Source organism: Anser anser (assembly GCF_964211835.1).
Source record: "Anser anser genome assembly, chromosome: 1".
Classification (NCBI taxonomy): Eukaryota; Metazoa; Chordata; class Aves; order Anseriformes; family Anatidae; genus Anser; species Anser anser.
Window position 1 is genome coordinate 121,516,993 of NC_139720.1, and position 20,242 is coordinate 121,537,234.

General features: G+C 36.5%; 1 protein-coding gene across 8 annotated transcripts in view; it reads left to right on the forward strand.

Moving 5' to 3' along the window:
* CFAP47 (cilia and flagella associated protein 47) overlaps positions 1–20,242 on the forward strand; it is a 302,084-nt gene that overhangs the window by 225,448 nt on the left and 56,394 nt on the right. For 7 of the 8 annotated variants that reach the window (XM_083823100.1, XM_083823104.1, XM_083823102.1 and 4 more), the window contains 3 exons: positions 447–551; positions 4,153–4,309; positions 9,035–9,130. In XM_083823100.1, the coding sequence (XP_083679226.1) occupies positions 447–551; positions 4,153–4,309; positions 9,035–9,130 (358 nt within the window). The remainder of the gene's footprint in view (positions 1–446; positions 552–4,152; positions 4,310–9,034; positions 9,131–20,242) is intronic. The other variant, XR_014579256.1, reaches the window with a different exon arrangement.

A 20,242-nucleotide genomic window follows, 5' to 3' on the forward strand; every position in this document is an offset into this window, starting at 1 on the left:
ATTTACAATGTTAGTTTAGATAAAGGTAAGAGGAAGAGAGGCAAAGCACTGGTTTATTAAACTTGCCATGTATTTGACCTATAAGGCAGTTTGTTTTTGGAGGTCAGAGTGATAATCTTTTAGCATCATCAGTATGCTCAGACACCAAAGCCATCTTCAACTGGTATTTGTAAGAGCTGCTGCCCATGTCCTTGGAGCAATCAGTAACACCAGCTCTGCAGTTTCTAGGAAAAAGACAAACGTGCAGTAACTTCTACTAAGATTGTTTACGGCAGTACACTTGCTGCCTTAGCAGCCAATGGATGTTGAGAGTAGAGAATGTATCTATGGAACACATTAATCACATAAACATCAACACTGTCGATATAGAGCACAAAACAGAAACTGACTCAAAAAATCATTTTTCCCCCCTCTCTTTCCTTTGCTTCTTTCTTGCATTTTTACAGCTGATTGTTGCTCCTCATTCCACCACTGAAGTACCCGTGCAATTCTGTCCATCTACCCTTGGAAGAGGAAATCACAAGGCATCAATAACCTTCAAATGTTCTCAGGTATGGTACTATATTTACTGCCCACAACACATGGAATTCAGATTGGATAATGTTTTTAATAGGCATGTAAGGGTTTCAACATTAAGGTCAAGTTGAAATTTAATTGCTGGATACATAATTAAAGAGCAAATGTAAAGACATTCTATTTCCTATTTTAAATTTTGAGGTAATGGTCTAGGAGCTAGAATAAGTAATGAATACCTTTAGTTTTCTTGGTAACCAGACAGTTCTGCTGTTTTTAATGCCATAACACTAGCATTTCCTAGCATTGTCTCCTCTGAAATTTAATTTCTTGATGTTTTTCCAAAATTTTGAATTGTTTCAGTCTGATCTGAACTTTGAAAGGTTGTATACTTGAAAAAGTTGCTTCTTCAGTTTAGTTAAAAATGCTTTTTACTTTGAGATTTTAGAATAGTTGAGGGTTTTTTTATTATTATTATTTTATTTGTCTGTGAATTTTCCCAATTTTTAATGAAGAATACCTAAATGAAGAATAAAGTCATCAACATGACCTACTAGTTGACTGAAAATTGCATCTGGAAACAAAAGGAAAACTGATAATATGATGTAATGTCAATATTTCTTCACACAAGCTCTGGTTGATTGAATCATTTCCTTTCCATGCAGTTTCCTCTCTTTATTCTTGTTGGATGCTCAGATACCTTAATAGATTACTGACCCATGAATTATTCCAATTAAGGGCTACCAGAAGTTTTCAGTAGTGTTTTAAGTAACACTGCAAATGCAAATATTCTTTTATGTGAAGAAAAGAAATAGTGAAGGAACTGATGTAGCAATTTCTTTTACGTTATAGTATTTCTGAAAGACAGATTATTTGTAGGTAGTGTTAGCACAGCATTTATTTTCAGGATATCTCCTCTTAAATACTTAATAAGTATAAAAACATGATGCCAGCAATTGCCATGGGAATAGCGTATGCCCCACAACAGTTCAAGAGGATGGAATGCCATTGTCTTGCCTGAATCATAATGGTACACACAAGTCTTATCTCTATATTAAAAAATAATAATTCTTCACCAAATACAGAATCTATGAAACATTCAAATAATTCATTTAAAACTTTCAGGAACAAATTGAGCCCTGTCACCTAAATCTTGTCATTCTGTGCATATCCTTTCAAGTAATGGCAAATCTAATTTTTTTTTATCTGCAGTGAAGTTCAGTCAGTATTGCATCCTTCTAGCTGTTTCATCCAAACCCATTTAACCTTTTCAATATATTGGTATAACCTTTGTAATTTTGAGTGCTCTTTTTATGCTTGAGTCTTTTGAATTTTGTACATTTACATTCATTTTTACTGTTACAGTCCTACTAAATTCATCCCAGGCTATTTTTGCTTGCTAATTGTTATATTGATAACTGACAGTGAATATTTGCAAAGGTACAACTGACGTTACTAATGAAGACTTAAAGAATGTTTCTTGTCAGTGATGGATGTCTCAAACAACTTTTTACCTACAAAATACCCCAATATCCATCTCCTTCTCTTGATTTCTCTGATTAAATATATCTGAATGGATACTTAAGCCATCTGATAGCTAAATAGCCGACTAATCAAAAATCAGTTAATGACAGCACTTACAGTTTCTGATTGTGCTCTTTGCTGAACTGAGAGAAACTGCTCTGTGCTATTACCTGCTTCATTTTTTTATTTATTTTTTTTATTTTTTTCTGGTTTGAAGCTGCATGAAGAGCTCTTCACAAAATGAATTTGAGTTTTGCTCTAATCATTGTGCTGCTGTACTTTGTGAAATCTGAAATTAACTTTGTTGGGACAGCGGAACAGAAATATCAGCCTTAACATAACCCATGCTCAGAGTTCTAATGTATTTCTTTTATTCTATTCTCTTAATGCATCCCTAGCACTCAGGTGTAGTGTAGAGAATTTAAGAGTAGTAAGTAGTATTAAAGAGAAGCTTAGTGCACTAGTCTAGTGCACTAGTGAGACTGCACCATGAATATTGTGTTCAGTTTGGGGCCCCTCAGTACAAGAAGAATATTGAGTTGCTCAAGCATGTACAGAGAAGAGCAATGAGGCTGGTGAAGGGATTAGAGAACAAGACTTAGAGGAGTGACTGAGGGAACTGGGGTTGTTTAGTTAGGAGAATATGAGGCTGAGGGGGAGACCTCATAACTTTCTACAACTACCTGAGAGGAAGTTGCAGAGAGAAGGGTGTTGGCCTCTTTTCTCAGGCGACAAGTGACAGAATCTGACAAATCAGTCTCAAGTTGCACCAGGAGAGGTTTAAATTGGACGTTAGAAATAATTCATTCATGGAGGGGGTAGTTAAATATTGGAGTGGGCTGCCCAGGAAAGTGGTGAAGTCCCCATCCCTACAGGTATTTAAGAGACTTGTGGACGTGGCGCTCAGGGACATAGGTTAGTTATGGGACTTGATAGTTCAGGTTGATGGTTGGATTTGATGACCTTCCTAGATTCCTTCCTGAGATTCTATGACATGCAATTTTGCTGTCCAACGCTATTTTCTGAATACATGATATCTCATTTTATTTATCGCTGTTTATACTGAAAAGTCTCAATGGATTAGCCACCTTTTACAGTATTTCCAGTTTTGCTGTTAGGTTTGACATTCTGTCTCTTACAGATCTTCCTTATTTTTTCAGACAGGCTATGTAGAAGTAAATGCAATATTGAAGATAACAAAAATAGTGTCTTGATTTTATTTATAGTCCTCTGTTCTCCTTGTGGTGCATAACTTTTTAAATGATGGTGAACAAAACTGATCTAAGGATCACTTTGGGCAGTTTGTAGTTAGATTTTAGTCTATATAGTTCTATAAAGACAGCATCAGGAATCTACAAATTAAACATTTACCTTAAAATAATGGTAGTATCTCTACATTTGCCATTCACTTTTGAAGGTTCCATAATGAGTGGCATTACTAATGTCAATCTTTATAATCTTGAAAGAGCAAATCTGGGGCAGGCAGCTCTTTACTGCCATGCTGAAAATTTGATGAAAATTAACACCTCAGTTTAATTTTCTCTATATGTTTATTATTATATATTTTTTTTAATGCTCTGTGGTGATATTCTATATCCACCAATTCTTTCCAATCCTCTTGATTCTTCTCAGTATAGTTGTTAATGTTCTTTCTTACCTTTGGAGTAACAACTGTAGCTCTTTGATGATTGTATTGCTGCCCCATCAATTAATTATTTGCCTTCATTTTGTGTCTTCTCAAGAGGACTTCTCACTTAATCTCTTTTCAGATTCTAATATACATGCTTTGAGTTGCCTTCTTGCAATCACCCACATGTTTGCATTCATTACACTGGGAGCTCTGAGTAACATGAAAGTTACATACAAAAGGGATGTGAACATCTCCCAAACTCCCATACAAAAAGCCTTGAACAGTGGAACTATTGATTCCCAGACAGTGATACTTAGAGTACATAATAGCTTGAGGGAATAAGAAAGAATCAAAGCATTAAACAGCACTTCACTCACAAGAGAAAAGAGACATAGAACACTAGAAGAAAGAAATAGGCAATTTCCCTTAAAATTTGTAGGTCTGACTGGTGAAATAATAAATAATGACACAGTTTTCATCCACAGCTTATAGAATGGATATTTTACCTGTTGGGGACTGGTCTTCCTCCTCAGTTGATGGAACCAACTAGCATAAGTGCATGCATTTTCCAGGGTTCTTCTGTCATCATATCCTTCAAAAATCCAACTTCTGAAAATGTTCTGGTAGATGTCATGCTAACAGGTACAGTATTGTTTTTGGGTGGGGGGAGGAACTTAAGCTCCTTCATTGCATTAAAAGTGTGGGTGGGATATGATTACATTTGACTTATTCCATTTCTAGGAAACAAGGATATTGTGTATCATTCACATCCACCCTGAAAGGCTCTGCAGACTATGCTGTGGAAACTGAGAAAGAACATAAACCTCTAAAACCCATTCATAGTAGATCACTTCCATCATAAAAACTCATGTTTACATGTAGCTGGTTGTTTACTCTAAACTGCACTGGAACATTTAGGCAATAGGAGTCGAGTCTCCTGAGGTGTATTTTGGGAGCTCTATGTCTAAGACAAATAGCTAATGTTTTGTTTCAGTTTTGTTCCTCATGTGTTTTCCAAAATATTTTTTCAGATTACAGACAGTTAAAGAAGTTCATAAGAGCAAAACATTTCAGGTTACTTCTGATTGATGTTCCAAGCAAGTATGTTTCAGAAATAATTTTAAACATACTTCAAGAAATAATATAAGATCCAGAATTAACAGGTATAATTAAGTCACTGTCCATACTGAGATTTCACAAATGGTGTAGAAATCAAGTTCAAAGTCCCAGATTCTATCTCAAGACTAAATTTGTCTTTCAGTGAAGCAGAGAGCTTTAGAATGTTCTCTGAATCTCCACGTGGTCCAACATAATACGTAGCATCAAGTGCTAAAGCATTTCTTGGCATCTGCATATAACAAAAATCAAAGATACACCTTTCAGCAGCCACTTTCAGCAAAATCAAACATATACAAATGTAAGCTTTAAGCCAGGTTTACACAGTCATGCTCTGATTTGGTGTTTGTGGAGCGTAGACAAAGGGAAGAAACAGGATTTTTACAAATGTAGATTCATGTTTATTTATTATTTATTATTATTTATTATTTATGCAATGAATTAATGCTTTTTAATAAATTACAACTTCTGAGATATGAATTAGAAATACAAAGACTTGTGAAAATTGAACAATACCATACATGAAAAAATTTGAGAGCAGTTCTCGTATCTGCTAGTGAAGTAAACTCCTTCTATAAAGTCACCACCATGTAAAGTCTCCCTTCAACAGCATTCATAGACATCTGGTTGTCTCTTATAAGCTCATCACAGTCAGCATTTTTGTTTGTTCTATGATTCTGAGAACAACAACAACAAAAAAAACCTTCTCAGTGGTCTCCTGAGAATTCAGTATAAATTTTTCAGAACTATCATTTTGAATAGATTGTGTTTCCAAAAGTCTATTGCTACGCTTGCTTTCTTGTTGATCCCTAGGTTTAGTTCTGCAATGATCACTTAATTTTATTAGATTTTTACCATATATTGTATATCTGTAGGGTAATACCACAGGATATCACAAAACTTAAGCTGAAAAACAGATAAAGCAACAGTTGGCACTTGGGCTATTAGCTGTTACAGCTAAAATAGTTCAAGTCCAAACAAGGTGGGAAAGTCTTGATGCTTTGCACTGAGTTAAAATTAAGTTCCATGGCTTGTTATTAGCAGTGCCAATACCATATTCACTGGACTAAACCTAGATGAGTTAGAATGAAGAACATGTAACAAAAAGTGAGTATAAAAGCACCATGAGAGTACCTAGTAAAAACATCAGGAGGGCCACAGCCCAGAAGGTGTGGAGACTAACAGAAAGTAACAAGAAGAGGTTTTAAAGGTAGTTGCCTAACAAAATTTAAGAAAAATGCAGATCCATAGACATGGATGGATGTGGGGGAATCAACTAGTTACAGACAGTGCAGAAAATGCTGAAGTGTTTGATGTCCCCCCACCCCCCATTAAGATTTGCAAGCAAAAACTTCTCCCAAGGCAGCATGTATTGACATGGTTTGAAATGGAGACAGGCGCTCATCAGGAAGCTATGGGCTGTGAGCTACTTATAGCAGCTGGATTCATTCAGATCCACAAGTCCAGATAAAATTCATAAAGTGATAAAAGAGTTGGCCAGTGTGATTGTGAGTGAAAATTCACGGTGATCAGGAGATATCCCTGATAAATAGAAAAGAGACATATTGTTCTCTTCTTTTAAAATTGTAGAAGCAACACTGAAGAAGTGGTGGGTTGATCAGCCTCACCTCAGCACCTGGTAGGGTCGTTAGACACATCCTCTTGCACTCTGTGCAGACCAGTACAGTACATTTCCGAGCACATGAAAGTCAAGAAGATAATCAGGAGTAGTCAGATGGCTTTGTTAAGTGCAAATCATGACTGACTAACCTGATTGCCTTCTACATGGAAATGACTGATTATGCAGATGAAGGAGGAGAAGTGGATATAATATAACATGATTCAGTAAGACTTTTATCAGTGTTTCCTGTAGCACTCTCATTTGGAAGCTAAGGAAGTCCAGACTTAATGAACAGACTGCTGAGTAGGTTGAAAATGTGGACGAACAATTGGTCTCAACGGATAGTGATCAACAGTTTGACAGTTAACTGCTAGCTGGTAATGAGTATAGTACCCCAGGGGTCAATCCTGGGGTCCATATTATTCAAAACCCTTATTAATGGCCTGGGTGATCATAGAATCATAGAATGGCTTGGGTTGGAAGGAACCTTAAAGACCATCCAGTTCCAACCCCCCTGCCATAGACAGGGACGCCACCTACTAGATGGTGTTGCCCAGCGCCTCTTCCAGCCTGGCCTTCAACACCTTCAGGGATTGGGCATCCACAGCTTCTCTGGGCAACCTGTTCCAGTGCCTCACCACCCTCTGAATGAAGAATTTCCTCCTAAACTCTAATCTAAATCTCCCCTCTTTTAGTTTAAAACCATTACACCTTGTCCTGTCGTTATCTGACTGAGCAAAAAGTTATCAGTCTTTTTTATAGGCCCCCTTTAAGTATTGAAAAGCAGAAGTAAGGTCACCCCAGAGTCTTCTCTTCTTCAGGCTGAAGAGTCCAAGCTCTCTCAGCCTTTCATCATAGGAGAGGTGCTCCAGCCCTCTGATCAACTTCGTGGCCCTCCTCTGGACCCATTCTAACAGCTCCACATCTTTCTGGTGCTGGGGGCCCCCAGATTTGGATGCAGTACTCCAAGTGGGGCCTCACAAGTGCAGAGCAGAGGGGGACAATCACCTCCCTCGACCTGAGTGCAATGTAAATTGGGGGAAGCGGCTAACATGATGAACGGTAGAGCTTCAGTCCAGAGGGACACTGATAAATTGTTGGAATATCTTTTTTTCTGATTGCTCTCATTTGTCAACTCATGGGGCAGCTACACTGGGGCGGCTGAAGATACAGTATTATTTTTTTTACACTGTTACTAATGCAATCTTCCTTCTACAATGTTTACCTTTTGTATTTCTCTCATTCTATTTTCCCTTTGTGATTATTTTATTTATCTTAGTTCAGACACATATAGAAGCACTGTGAATTACTAGCTATGCAACCCACCCTATTTGCTTGGGAATTAACTGATTATACGATTTCTTAAAGTACAGGTGTGTATTACATGTGTGACATGAAGCTTGCAAGTGCAGATTGTGGAATGTGGCATGCTTTATTCTAGTGTGAAATGCAATCTGGTATTCTGATTTGTACAGCAAGAAGACCAGTTATGAGAAACAGATTTGTACGGTGATCTTTATGGAACAAAACCCATACTTGTCCTCTTAAACCTGTCTTGAATTTGTTACCCTGTTTCCTTCTTTTCAAAGAAAGAGAAACCTAGTCTTATAATCAATGTTCAGCTTAGTATTTATGGTCTTTACATGTTCTGGGAAGTAATTTAGTTGAACTTTTATATTGTCCAGATATAGTTTACCTGGAAAGGTAATGAGTGTACTAACTCATATATTGTAGATATCGTAGTAATACAGATATATGTACAGACGACACTAAGTTGGGGATGACAGCAGGTGACACCAAGATGGGGGGAAGTGTCGATGTGCCAGAGGGTAGGAAGGCCCTGCAGAGGAACCTGGTGAGGATGGGTCTATGGGCAGAGGCCAACGGAATGAGGTTCAGCATGACTAAGTGCTGGGTCCTGCACTTTGGCCACAACAACCCCAAGCAATGCTACAGGCTTGGGGCAGAGTGGCTGGAAAGCTGTGCAGAGGAAAAGGATCTGGGGGTGCCGATGGATGTTCACCTGAACATGAGCCTTGTATCAGGAATAGGGTAGCCAGCAGAAACCTATAATTTCCTTATATGGTCCTTATATAGATTTAAAGATTCCTTATAAGAAAACCATTTCAGATAGCTTTTCTGCCATTGCAGTATCTCAGTTTAAGAAAAAAAGTTGCTTTAGTAATATATTGAAGTATGTAGGCTTTTCTTATGCACCAACCTTTGATAATTTGAAAGTGTCTTTGAATTCTTTTAGTTTGCAAATAGGTTGCAAATTTCATTTTCAACCTCTAAACTACTTTCCAAAACCTGAAACTTTATACCTGAGGTGAAATAATTTTGAGACTGTCTTCTCACAAGAAACAGGACATTCGATATTTTTTATCATGAGAGCTTCTCTTCACCTTCCTGAACATCTTTGTTCATTCTTCTGTTCCTTAAAGCTATTTTAATTTTGTTCTGTAAACATGTGGTCTTCTCCAGACAGTTTTTTGTATTTTTGTGTATCATATCTTCTGTCAGCAGTTTGCCATTAAATGTTACTACTCTTTAACACGGGATATATTATTCAGAAGTAGTCAGATTCTTGGTTGTTTATTTATTTATTCATTTATTTTTTTGGTCTTCAGGTCAGGAACAGTCCAGTTGTCACCTCAATGCATCTGTCCTAACCAAGTTCACCACTAAGGAATCTGCTTTCCATCTTCTGCTCAAACAGACACGAGGTATGTAATTTATTGAGTTTTACTTTGAAATTTTAACAAGGTATGATCTTTTATGGTGCCTGAAAACCACAGGGTATGTAAAATTCAGTGTATTGATGAATGCAGCTATTCCAGTTGATGTGCTGAATCTGAGTACTGTGGAGCCCAGTATTACCCCAATGCCACTGTCGTTTGTTAAACTTAACAAATACAAATACATATACAAATTAAAAAAAAAAAAAATCAGATATAAAAAATATATATATCAGGTGTGCATCCAGTAAAGTTCTTCTCAGGTTTGATTTGTTCATTTTTGACAATTATTTTTTATTTTTTCCTTACCTCTGCAATGATTTACTTAGGCTATTGGAATATGACTTCTTTTGTAAATAATGTCTTACTATCAAAGCACAAATGTTACTAGTGATGCTGATGTGTAAAAGAAAGAAGAGGGCTGCAGCCTGACCTCGTAATAGGTGCTATAAGTATTACACACTTACATATTACATTATGTACACACTTATTACACATTTACATATTACATTATGGAAGTTTTGTATATGGCTCTCTAGGGTCTGATCTCATGGACTACACACTTCTGAGTGAATGTAGCACATCTTTTGGTCTTATTTCTTCCAAAAAGATTCCAGTTTGCACAACTCATTGCAAACCAGAATAAAATAATTGAGGGTAGTTGGGAAATTCATTTCAAAAGATGTTTTCCTTCTTTTGGGGGTTTTAGATTCAACAATTACTTTTTTTTTTTTTTTCACATGCTTGCACAGGGAAACTGTTCCTTTGAGATGCTGGAGAATTCGGATGCCAGATTTCCTTTGAATTTCCTTGGTCTAACTACTCTCCTGTTTTATCTATCCAAGACTTCCTTCTTTCTGATGAACTTTTGCTCCTTTTATTTAGTTTTGAATCCTCCCTCCCTCCCTCCCTCCCTCCCTCCCTTCCTTCCTTCCTTCCTTCCTTCCTTCCCTGAATTTTCATCTTTTGAAACTATGAAGTTTCATTTTATTCAATAAAACTGTTCAACAGATGTTCTATTCATGTGGTGCATGAATTACTCATGCTACACAAGATTAATTCAGGAAGCTCATAGACTAGTTTCAGGTCAAAAACCACCACTGTTCATGAGAGTAACCTCCAATGCCCATGGTGCAGATGGAAAAAGAAAGTTCATGATTCTTGATTTAGCTTTTTTTGAACATCTTCTAGATAGTGTAAATAACTGCTAGCATGGATTTGTTTGTGAGGAAGATTTTAAGTAGACAGCAGAATTTCTTATCCTCGAGTGGTCATAATAATACTGAATTTGAGCACCTCGTTTAGGCAAATTTGAAAATTATGTAAACCTTGGTAGAACAGCTTGAATTGATCCTAGGCTGCTCTGAAACTTAGGTTGTTGGTTTAAGTTTTTCCTTTTCCCCTTCTGGCCCACTTACTGTCTCACAGGTACATTAACTATTTCATGATTGGGTACTATTTGTACAAAAGGCTTTGCAGGTAGGCGATAGATGTCTGTCTGCCTTTATGTCTAGGACTTTGGGACTGGTGGGGAACAGCTTTTAGTATGTAATCTGCAATCAGAATGTATACGATTTAAGAAAGCACAGCTTTGATTTATTTACTAATAAGTGTAGTAGATAACCAGGACTAACATGTTGCTAAGCTTGGTATTAGTATGCTCACTGTTCCCGGTGAGACTCATGATGCATATTTGCTGCCCAGGTAGTCATCAGTCATTTAGGAAAGGGTCAGCCTCCATGCTTCTTGGAATGGGATGATCCATGATGTTGCCACCTACTGCTCTTTGCTTTCTTCCTATTGAGTTTTTATGTCTTTTAATCTCAGCTGTATCCTGTTGAGCCCCAGAACTGTTACTATCATCTCAACATTTCTGTATGTGTTTTTACCTTTCGTATCTTTCAAGACTTAGGTATTTTCTCACACCTTAGCAATTTTCTCAATAAAGTCAATCCAAAATTGTGCACTTGTGCTGCACCTGGTTAGTTAGCATCACAGGAAAGTGAACTCCAACACAAAAGATTACATGTGCTTTTAAAGAAATGACTGTTTATGCTCACTTCACAAGAACAACTTTCCCAAACACAGTGTATGCAAGACAATGACTTTCCATCTTCTTGGCAATCTTTGCCTATGTATATGACTGTTGCCTTGTCTAAACCCTCAGCTTGCATCTTTCTTGATTCTGACATCTCTGAAGTGCCATGGCACTCAGGAATTTGTATGGATGTAAAAGAAATATTTGCTTTGTAAAATTTCTGGAAGAGGAAGTCAAGGGACTTCCTCCTGCTCCATGTGCATGGCAGCTTCCTGGTTGCTGAATCACCCAGTTTATCTCTCTCAACTGGTTGAAATCTTTGTAAGAGTGGTGTTGTCATGTTAGAGCTGACAGAGAGAAGCATGCTTTATTAAAGAGAATGACACTACTGGGACATAACATAACAACATGAGTGATGCAATCCAATCCACATCTATCTCCAGAGGGGTATGCTGACAAAGTCAATGCATTCAAGCTGGTGGCAATCTTGAGTGCAGATTGTGTCTGCTGTCAGCATGGGAAGCTCTGTAGATCTCTCTGAAGACACAACACATTCAAAGCTTTCCTCGTATGGAAAATGTAAGTAAATCAGCAGGAACATGTTAATGCACTCCTGAAAGATGACTGAGAGAATGAGTAGGTGGGGAATCTGCTCAAAAATATTCTTACAGGAAAGGCTAGTTATAGGCAGTGTGATTTATAGTGTTAATGATTTACATGCTTTTCAGCACTGAAACAGGTATGCTTGGTATATTGGTACAACAAAACATGGAAATATTCTAATACAATGAACCATAAAACTTAAAGATTTTTCTTTTTAGTTTTATGGAATGTCTTCATGACATATGATATATATATTTATGGAGCTTGTTATATGAACTATTTCTACTTTTAGGTTTTGTTTTGTTTAGAAATTATATGGTATGAAAATACCTTTATTTGATTTTTTTTCAAATCCAGGCAACTATTTTAATGAAATAACTTAAAGTGAATGAAGTGAAATGCAATACCATAAGAATAATAGGAAGTCTTGGTTGCTGTTCTTTTAAAAACAATTCCTTGAATTCAAAGAGTAGAACAGTACATCACCTTGACTGCATAAGGAATTGATTTATCTACTTGAGCATGCTTTCCTGATGTTGCAAAAAGAGAGAGGAAAAAAAGATCTTCAGGATGCAAATAAAAGAAGGGAAAACATCAGAAATCCATCTTTTGCATACTCTCATGCAAATTCACGTAAGACTTCCCATGTGGATTTATCATGGAAAACAGATTTTCAAGCTATAATTACCTCACAGATTTAAGCTACACCATGCAGTAGGTTTCATCAGAATCTCATGATTTGTTACTGAACAACCAGAGGATAGCACTTCAGAGCATTTAAACTATGCAAATCAGCCTCAGAGGAGGCTGTTATTTAACATTATCTTAGCCTATTTCTCTATTTAAAAGTATCTGCTGTGTTTTAGAACTTGACAAGAAATTATCTCCCTGAATTTCAATAGAACTAGAAAATGAAAAGATGATTAATTCTGTCTTAGAATAGCATATTGCTGCTAATATATTTGATAACAGCTGAGGATGGGCAAGATGTGTGCCATAATGTGTCCTTCAGTAAGATTACTTGCTTCCTGCCCTCTGCTTTTCTTCGTTCTTGCTGTTTAGGTACTAAACCCAGTGAAAACTCCAGAGACACAGGTTTGTTTCATCCTGTAAACAATCAGTAAATTTATGTTTAGCCCTAAACTGACAATAAAAATTATCTAAACTATTTTTTTTGTTGCCAGCTGCACATGTACAGTGTGAAAATTACCAGTAATATCAAACTAGTTGTTCCTTGAGTACCAGACCTAAAGAAGCTTGATTTTCTACTGCCTTGTCTTATACCCATTTTTCTGTCCTCCACAATGTCTGTCTCCTGTGAATTCACCAGTGCAAGATCCTTCTACATCCACACTCCACCCTAAATATAAGCTGAAGACTGCTTCTTCCCATCTCTAAACTAGCTAGTAGCTTCCTGATTGAGAAGTACGACTTTTGAGTATGCTGTAGCATTTACTTCTTTGATGTTTTTAGTTGACTTTCCTTGTCTATCCAGCTGAGTTTCACAAAACATTGAAGGAGTGTTAGAGATATACATCTAATTTTGCTGAAAGTGAACAGTAGACTAAAAAAGAAAGAAAGAAACAAAACTCTCCTGGTATTGATATTAGTAGTGAAAGAGATAGAAAGATAGAACAATTACTTTTTTTTTTTTTTCCCCTGAAAGAAGAGGCTGAAAATAATTATAAAGTTCTTGAAAACATTAACTCGAAATATTGTATTTTTAAATGAGAAGATATGTGCAGGAAAGAAGCTGAATCTTTAGTGTAAGACTTCTGAAGATGGAAGATGATGATAAAATTTGATGTTTTCTACAAGGTGGTTTGTGGGGCTGAGGAGAGGAAAAACTGGTTGGTTTGAACTTTAATGTCTTTATTACTATTATTATTTATTACTGTATTCTGTTCTAGAGAGTTGTTTTTTTTTTAAGTAACTATGTGGGGCACAGATTTTACTTTAAAACATAAATGCTAGAAGGCAGTCTTGAAATTGAACTTTCAACCTTGAATTTTTATACCTTAAGAGTTCCTGATAGCTACAGTGTTGTATTAATGTACTTTTTTTTTTTTGACACTTGAGTTTTTCTAAAGCCTTTTTTTTTGTAAATGTTTTCATTGATTTTTTTTCTTTGTTTGTTTTGTTTTGTCAAAGAAGAAATAGCTTTTTAGACTGAAATGAAGAATGAGTCTCAAATATAAGACAAAAGCTAAGTGAAAGTCAAATTCCATATATAGTAACTATAGTAGCATTCAGTAACTAAATCACAGTTTTCACCCACAGTGGAAACACAATTCTTCTCAATATAGTGGCTCAAGCTTTAAAGGCAGTGAGCCGTTAAGCCTCAAGATTTCCCTTAATAGGAATTTGATTTAACTGCCCTGCAGGAGCATTGTGTACTTCAGTTTCATTTTAAAAGTTTTATTTCCCAATTGTAAAGGTTTTATATATCTCTTTGAGTATGATGTTCTGATCCCTGCTCCGACCTTTTTTTTCTCATCCTAAATAGTATCACTTGTTCTTAGAAGTCCAGGCTCCAGTGCCAGTGTGAGGAAACACTGGGTACAGGTATTTAGAAAACAACTGTATGACTTTTTTTACAAACCCTTGGTACTCTGCCTAACTGTCTTATCAAGGGACTGCAAATACCAGAGGTGTGCCTGGTGTCTCTTTTGGAATTTGGTGTGATGTAGCACAGACCCAGGTATGTTAAACAGGGATATCTCTTTTTGTCTTGTATAAAAACTAATTCCACAAGTCAAAATTATAGAAACAAATAATACCATAATTAACCTGCCAAGCACTCAACATTGCTTCTGCATATTTTCCAGAACTCTATAAATTCTTTGTCTTCCTTCTCCACCCACTGCTGTATTTGAAAACCCTTTGATAGATATCTATCTCTGTTGCTTTCTGAAAATGTTCGTGTGTTGCAACGTCGACTTCATGCCATCTCATTGTGAATTGTAGTCAGCAAGGAACAGAAAGGAAAGTTGGTTTGGTTTGATGTGGTTTTGTTTTGTTTTGTTTGGCTTTTATTTAATCACGAAGTCCTCAGGACTACTTGTTTGAATTGTTTAGGAAAGCTGTCAGAGTGTGCCAGACATGCAGACATTTATTTTCTACTTCTTGGTGGAGTCAGTGTCGGTTGGGCTGTAGTTCAGCAGTATATATATTAGCTTGATCCAAAATTGTTACCAGTAGCAGAAAAAATCTTGCTGAATAAAGAGGCTTAACATTTAAGAGGGTCTGTGATGTATTGAAGGATTTAGGATGCTGAAAAACATGCGAACCTCAAACTGTTAGAGGTTAGAAATCAATGGACTTTGGGACCATGAAGATTTAGTTCTCCTTTCCCCTCTGATGGAGCTGAATTTGAGCCAGCATCTTCTTCCACACAGCAGACTGGCTGAGCAGCAGTTATCCCCACAGACATACCAGCAGGCACATATACACAAGCACAAGCCAACCACACAGATAACACAGAGAGCAGTTCCTTTACCAGCATAAAAACAATCAACACTCATGTAAATGTTTCTCCAAGACTCATGCCTGGATTGCAGGCTCCTTATCCGGTCACTGACACAGATCCTTTCTGGATCTTGGTCTGTTCCTACTTCCTGGCTGGTCCTGCTTGACATTCACCAGCAGAACATACAGTTAAGTTCATTTAGCTCACAAGTACATGCATGATTTCAGACAGATTTAAGTCTGTCCTATATGCATACTCAGTCTGTAGACCCTTTATCCAATCAGTGGTCCTTACCATTGGTCACTAGACACTAGTGATCTCCTACTTGTTGGATAGTGTGACTTGATATTAGGTAGCAGCTGACATCCAACTGCCTACACAAAATACCACTCTCTTCAATAACTGGTCCTTAGACTTTCTAAAATAGCTGGCATGATGTTTGTGCAAGGGTCTGACACATCTGGTGTTACTGTTAATATGCTATTTTAGGTACAAATCTGTGTTTTCTTGCAAAAATAGCTATACCCTTTAAAATTTTAAGCAGGGAATGAAAGTGCACTAATACTTAAGTACTTCCCACCCTCACATGTTGTTGCAGTACTTGATAACTGTATTTTCATAAATCTCCACTTTCTCGAGGGAAGGTATTTAACATTATTTTTAGATTAATCCAGAGAAACAGAGGCATACATATACTAAAAATTTACCATACTAAAGCTATGACTGTTTCAAAGTAAAATCTAGAGTCTTGAAAGGTAAGCAACTCCTTTTTTTCATAATAGTTTGGTGAGGCATTTGGAAATTTATTTTCATAACAAGGTTGAAGAGGAGGCTCAGAATGCAAACTATTCCATGCAACTGTCAGCAAGTCCATGAAACTTCCTGATATGCTTCAATTTCTTTAATCTGTACATTGGAACTATTAGCTTCCTCTTTAAGGTGTAAAATTTAGTCCAGTAAACATATGAGAGCTTTTGTAGTAGATGAGCATATTAAATTCAAATCATGTTTTCTGACTGCATCATTTGCATGCTTGTGTTAGAAGAATCTTATTGATAAATATCCTTGTTTTGTAAATTGAAGTAAAAACTATAGTCTCGCAATAACTTTTTATGTTTAGTTGCCAACCTTTCTTCATCTGATTGCCTCACAAACACTGAAAATCCCTTACAGATTAGATCTCTTTCTCCTTCATCAGCAATTTTAAGATAAAACAAAGGTTAATAGACCATAAAAATTGATATCTACTAATTACAGGTCTCACTGCCTTTTTCACAATGAATACTGATCACATAAACTAATCCCTGAGCTTTGCTACTGTTTTACTATTTTACTGTATTACCTCTGCTACATACAACGGGCAGAAACCATCAGCTGAGTTGTTTGCAGTCCTGTTAGAGGCTGTTACAATTCTTTCTTTCTAGCCATTGTATAAACATTTCTATTTTCTATTAAATAGGAAAATAAGAAACTGATTGCTGAAAAGAACTCTTATACAGACCTGTATGAGTAACATATTCACTTTTAAACATGCACAAACAAGCAATTCAGTTTTGTCACACACAATAGCACAAGACCACAATACACAATGAAATAACATAATGCCAGTAGCTGTTGAGGAATTTTTGGATGATCTTTATCTTTCCAGATTGCTTTACATCTCTTCAAGTGCAAAATCACCATCTGTACCCTATTAGTCCTCCTTTCCTTTCCTTTCCTTTCCTTTCCTTTCCTTTCCTTTCCTTTCCTTTCCTTTCCTTTCCTTTCCTTTCCTTTCCTTTCCTTTCCTTTCCTTTCCTTTCCTTTCCTTCCCTTCCCTTCCCTTCCCTTCCCTTCCCTTCCCTTCCCTTCCCTTCCCTTCCCTTCCCTTCCCTTCCCTTCCCTTCCCTTCCCTTCCCTTCCCTTCCCTTCCCTTCCCTTCCCTTCCCTTCCCTTCCCTTCCCTTCCCTTCCCTTCCCTTCCCTTCCCTTCCCTTCCCTTCCCTTCCCTTCCCTTCCCTTCCCTTCCCTTCCCTTCCCTTCCCTTCCCTTCCCTTCCCTTCCCTTCCCTTCCCTTCCCTTCCCTTCCCTTCCCTTCCCTTCCCTTCCCTTCCCTTCCCTTTTTCCTCTTTTCCAAATCAAGAATGAAATTTCATGTTATTTTTGTGACCTGAATCCATAGATTTACCTAATTCTCCTCCCTACTAAGAATGAAGTGAAAATGCTTTTTTTCTTTCTTTTTGCTATTTCTGCCTGTTATTGATTAGAGAAATAAAGCTTTTTCAAACTTTCTGGAGCCTATTTACTTATAAATCGAGTCCCTCCACTTGGTAGTGTTAACATATGTTGCCTTCTACAGATGTTGTTCCTCTTTGCAATATAAAAATGCTTAAATAATTCAAGAAAGAGAGATTCCATGATCCCATGTTATGTAGCTAATCAAAGAAAAATTTGGTCGTGACTCATTTGTTCTACTTTACTAAAAAACAGAATGATGTTAATGACGTTTATTCACTCAGGAAAAAGCAGGGATAGAAACAAGGTCAATGTTATTCAATAGCCTAATACAAAATATTACATGTTTTTAACAATGAGCTAAATTAATCATTGTTAAATCTTAATCATTCAGAACAATTTTCAATGAAACGTGGAGGATTCACCATCACTGGTAACTTTTAAATCAAGTGGCCTTGTTTTTTCTAATTATATTCTATTGTTCAAGAAAAGTTGTTGAGACTGAACCTTGATTTTTCAAAGTAAGTTCTAAGAAATCCCGTGTATTTAGGTCAAGTTGGATGATCACAAAGACTGAACTATTTAGCAGTGAAAAATGAAAAAAGCTGGAGAGTTCTGGATAAGTAAACATGCTTTTAACATGCTTTTGTTGGTTCAGTCAAAAATGACAAAAAATACTTTTAACTTAACATTTTCAGAACTTCCACTATATTCATTTGTTTATTCTTTTCTTACTTCAGAATGAAAACAGGGGCAAGAAATTGAGTACCTTTAACAGTATATATAGATATTAGTTGTTCAAGCTTTATTTTCTTTACACGTAACTGTTGCAATCTGCCTCTAAATAATCACTGTTTTCTTTCAGATTTTGTGATCATTAGCTGTTATACAAAAGGAAGAGATAAAATAATGAAATTAACTATGATCTAACATATTTCCTCAGAAAAAGCTGTAGACTGTAGGCAAAATCAACTACAGAGTGACTTATTTTTTTAAACTGTTTTCTAACCTCTCTAACTCCTAGCTGCTATATATCAGAAAATAAACTTTTTAATTCTTCCATTAAGTTGATGCCAAATGACAGTTTATGAAGATCTGTTCAATGTTATCTTTATACGCAAAGATTTCTTCCTGCACCTTTTCTACAGTTGACACCTATGACAAACAGCTACCAGGAAAAGCTGTTGTCCCTTCATTTGTTCAACTTGATTGCAAGTCAGTTATGCCCAGAGCTGCTTTAAAGACTGTTCCCAACCATATAGAACAGTAACATGCCCTAGATTTGAAGGTTAGCTGCCTCTCATTTTGACAGATTTAAAATAGATAATCCTAACCACTTCCATGAAAATTCTCATTCCCCGTTATTTTACCAGAAGTGATTATCAATGAAAGTTGCAGTAACTGACCTAAAATATCTCCTTCCTATCCTGAAAGAGTATTGTTTTCATGTAATTTTACCCACTACTGTAGTTTAATTAATTTTTTAAAAAGAGCCAGCAATGACAACCTGTTTTTGTCATTCCTGAATTAAAAGAAAAAGAAAAATAGCTTGCCTGCTATTAAAAAAAAAAAAAAAAAGCAGTTTGTGCAAAAATGAGTAAAAGCAAAATTCTAGACAGTTATAGACAGAATAGCTAATTGTCTTTATGGTTGGAAACTCATGCCACATCTCAGCTACCCCTTAGGAAACCAGATCATAGAATCATTAAACCAGGTAGACCATAATAAACATCCTATTAAACACAAGAATTCAGCAGATATGTTTTTAGAATTTGATCAAGTCTTACAATTTAAATATAATCTATATCTGTCTATACCTGAGTCTGACAAGTGAATAGCCATCTGCAACATTAACTGGTCCAACATGTTCCAGATCTTTACATTAAGGTGAAAATATTTCTGAACAGATTGCAAAATTGATGTGTCTTTACATGGTTTACGACTGACTAGCAGAAATGTAGATAGATAACATGAGACTACACTGACATTAAAAGATGATATTGTATAGACATGGGAATTTTCAGAATTTGAAAAATAAATTATTTTGTAATTTGAGACCTATGGACCTGAGATGAGTTCTGTCATAATGCATTGTTTGCTAAAAAAAAAAGAAGAGAACAAGTTGGTGGGAATTATTGGCTTGGCTATAACAATCCCAAATGTGTCTGATTTAGAAAGGGACTTGACAGCTCATGAGTTTCTTGCTAGATGATACTGCTGCTACTTTTTTTTTTTTTTTCTTCTTCTTACTTTCAATAGGACAAATTACTGTTCTGTGGTAGTCTTGATAAATTCTGGAACAGGTTTTACATTACAACAATCACAGCCAAAACGTAAGATGTATCCTTTAAACTGTCATCCTGGACATATGATTGCATTGCTGATCTCTGTATGAGATTGCCACTGCAGTTAAATCAATGCTTACTCCTAAAACTAATAAAATCCAACAGAAATTACATCCAGGCTATTATTTTTCTTTGTTTTTGCCTAGATCAAAGAAGTAATCAAAATGACTTGCTAATAAATGTAGAAGAAATGATGGCTCTTTGTCCTGAGAAGGGCTACGAAACTGGTGAAGGGTCTGGAACACAGTTCTTACGAGAAACAGCTGAGGGAACTGGGATTGGTTAGTCTGGAGAAGAGGAGGCTCAGGGGAGACCTTATTGCTCTCTACAACTACCTGAAAGGAAGGTGTGGGGAGCTGGAGGTCAGCCTCTTCTTGCAGATGACTAGTGATAGGACAAGAGGGATTGGCCTCAAATTGTGCCAGGGGAGGA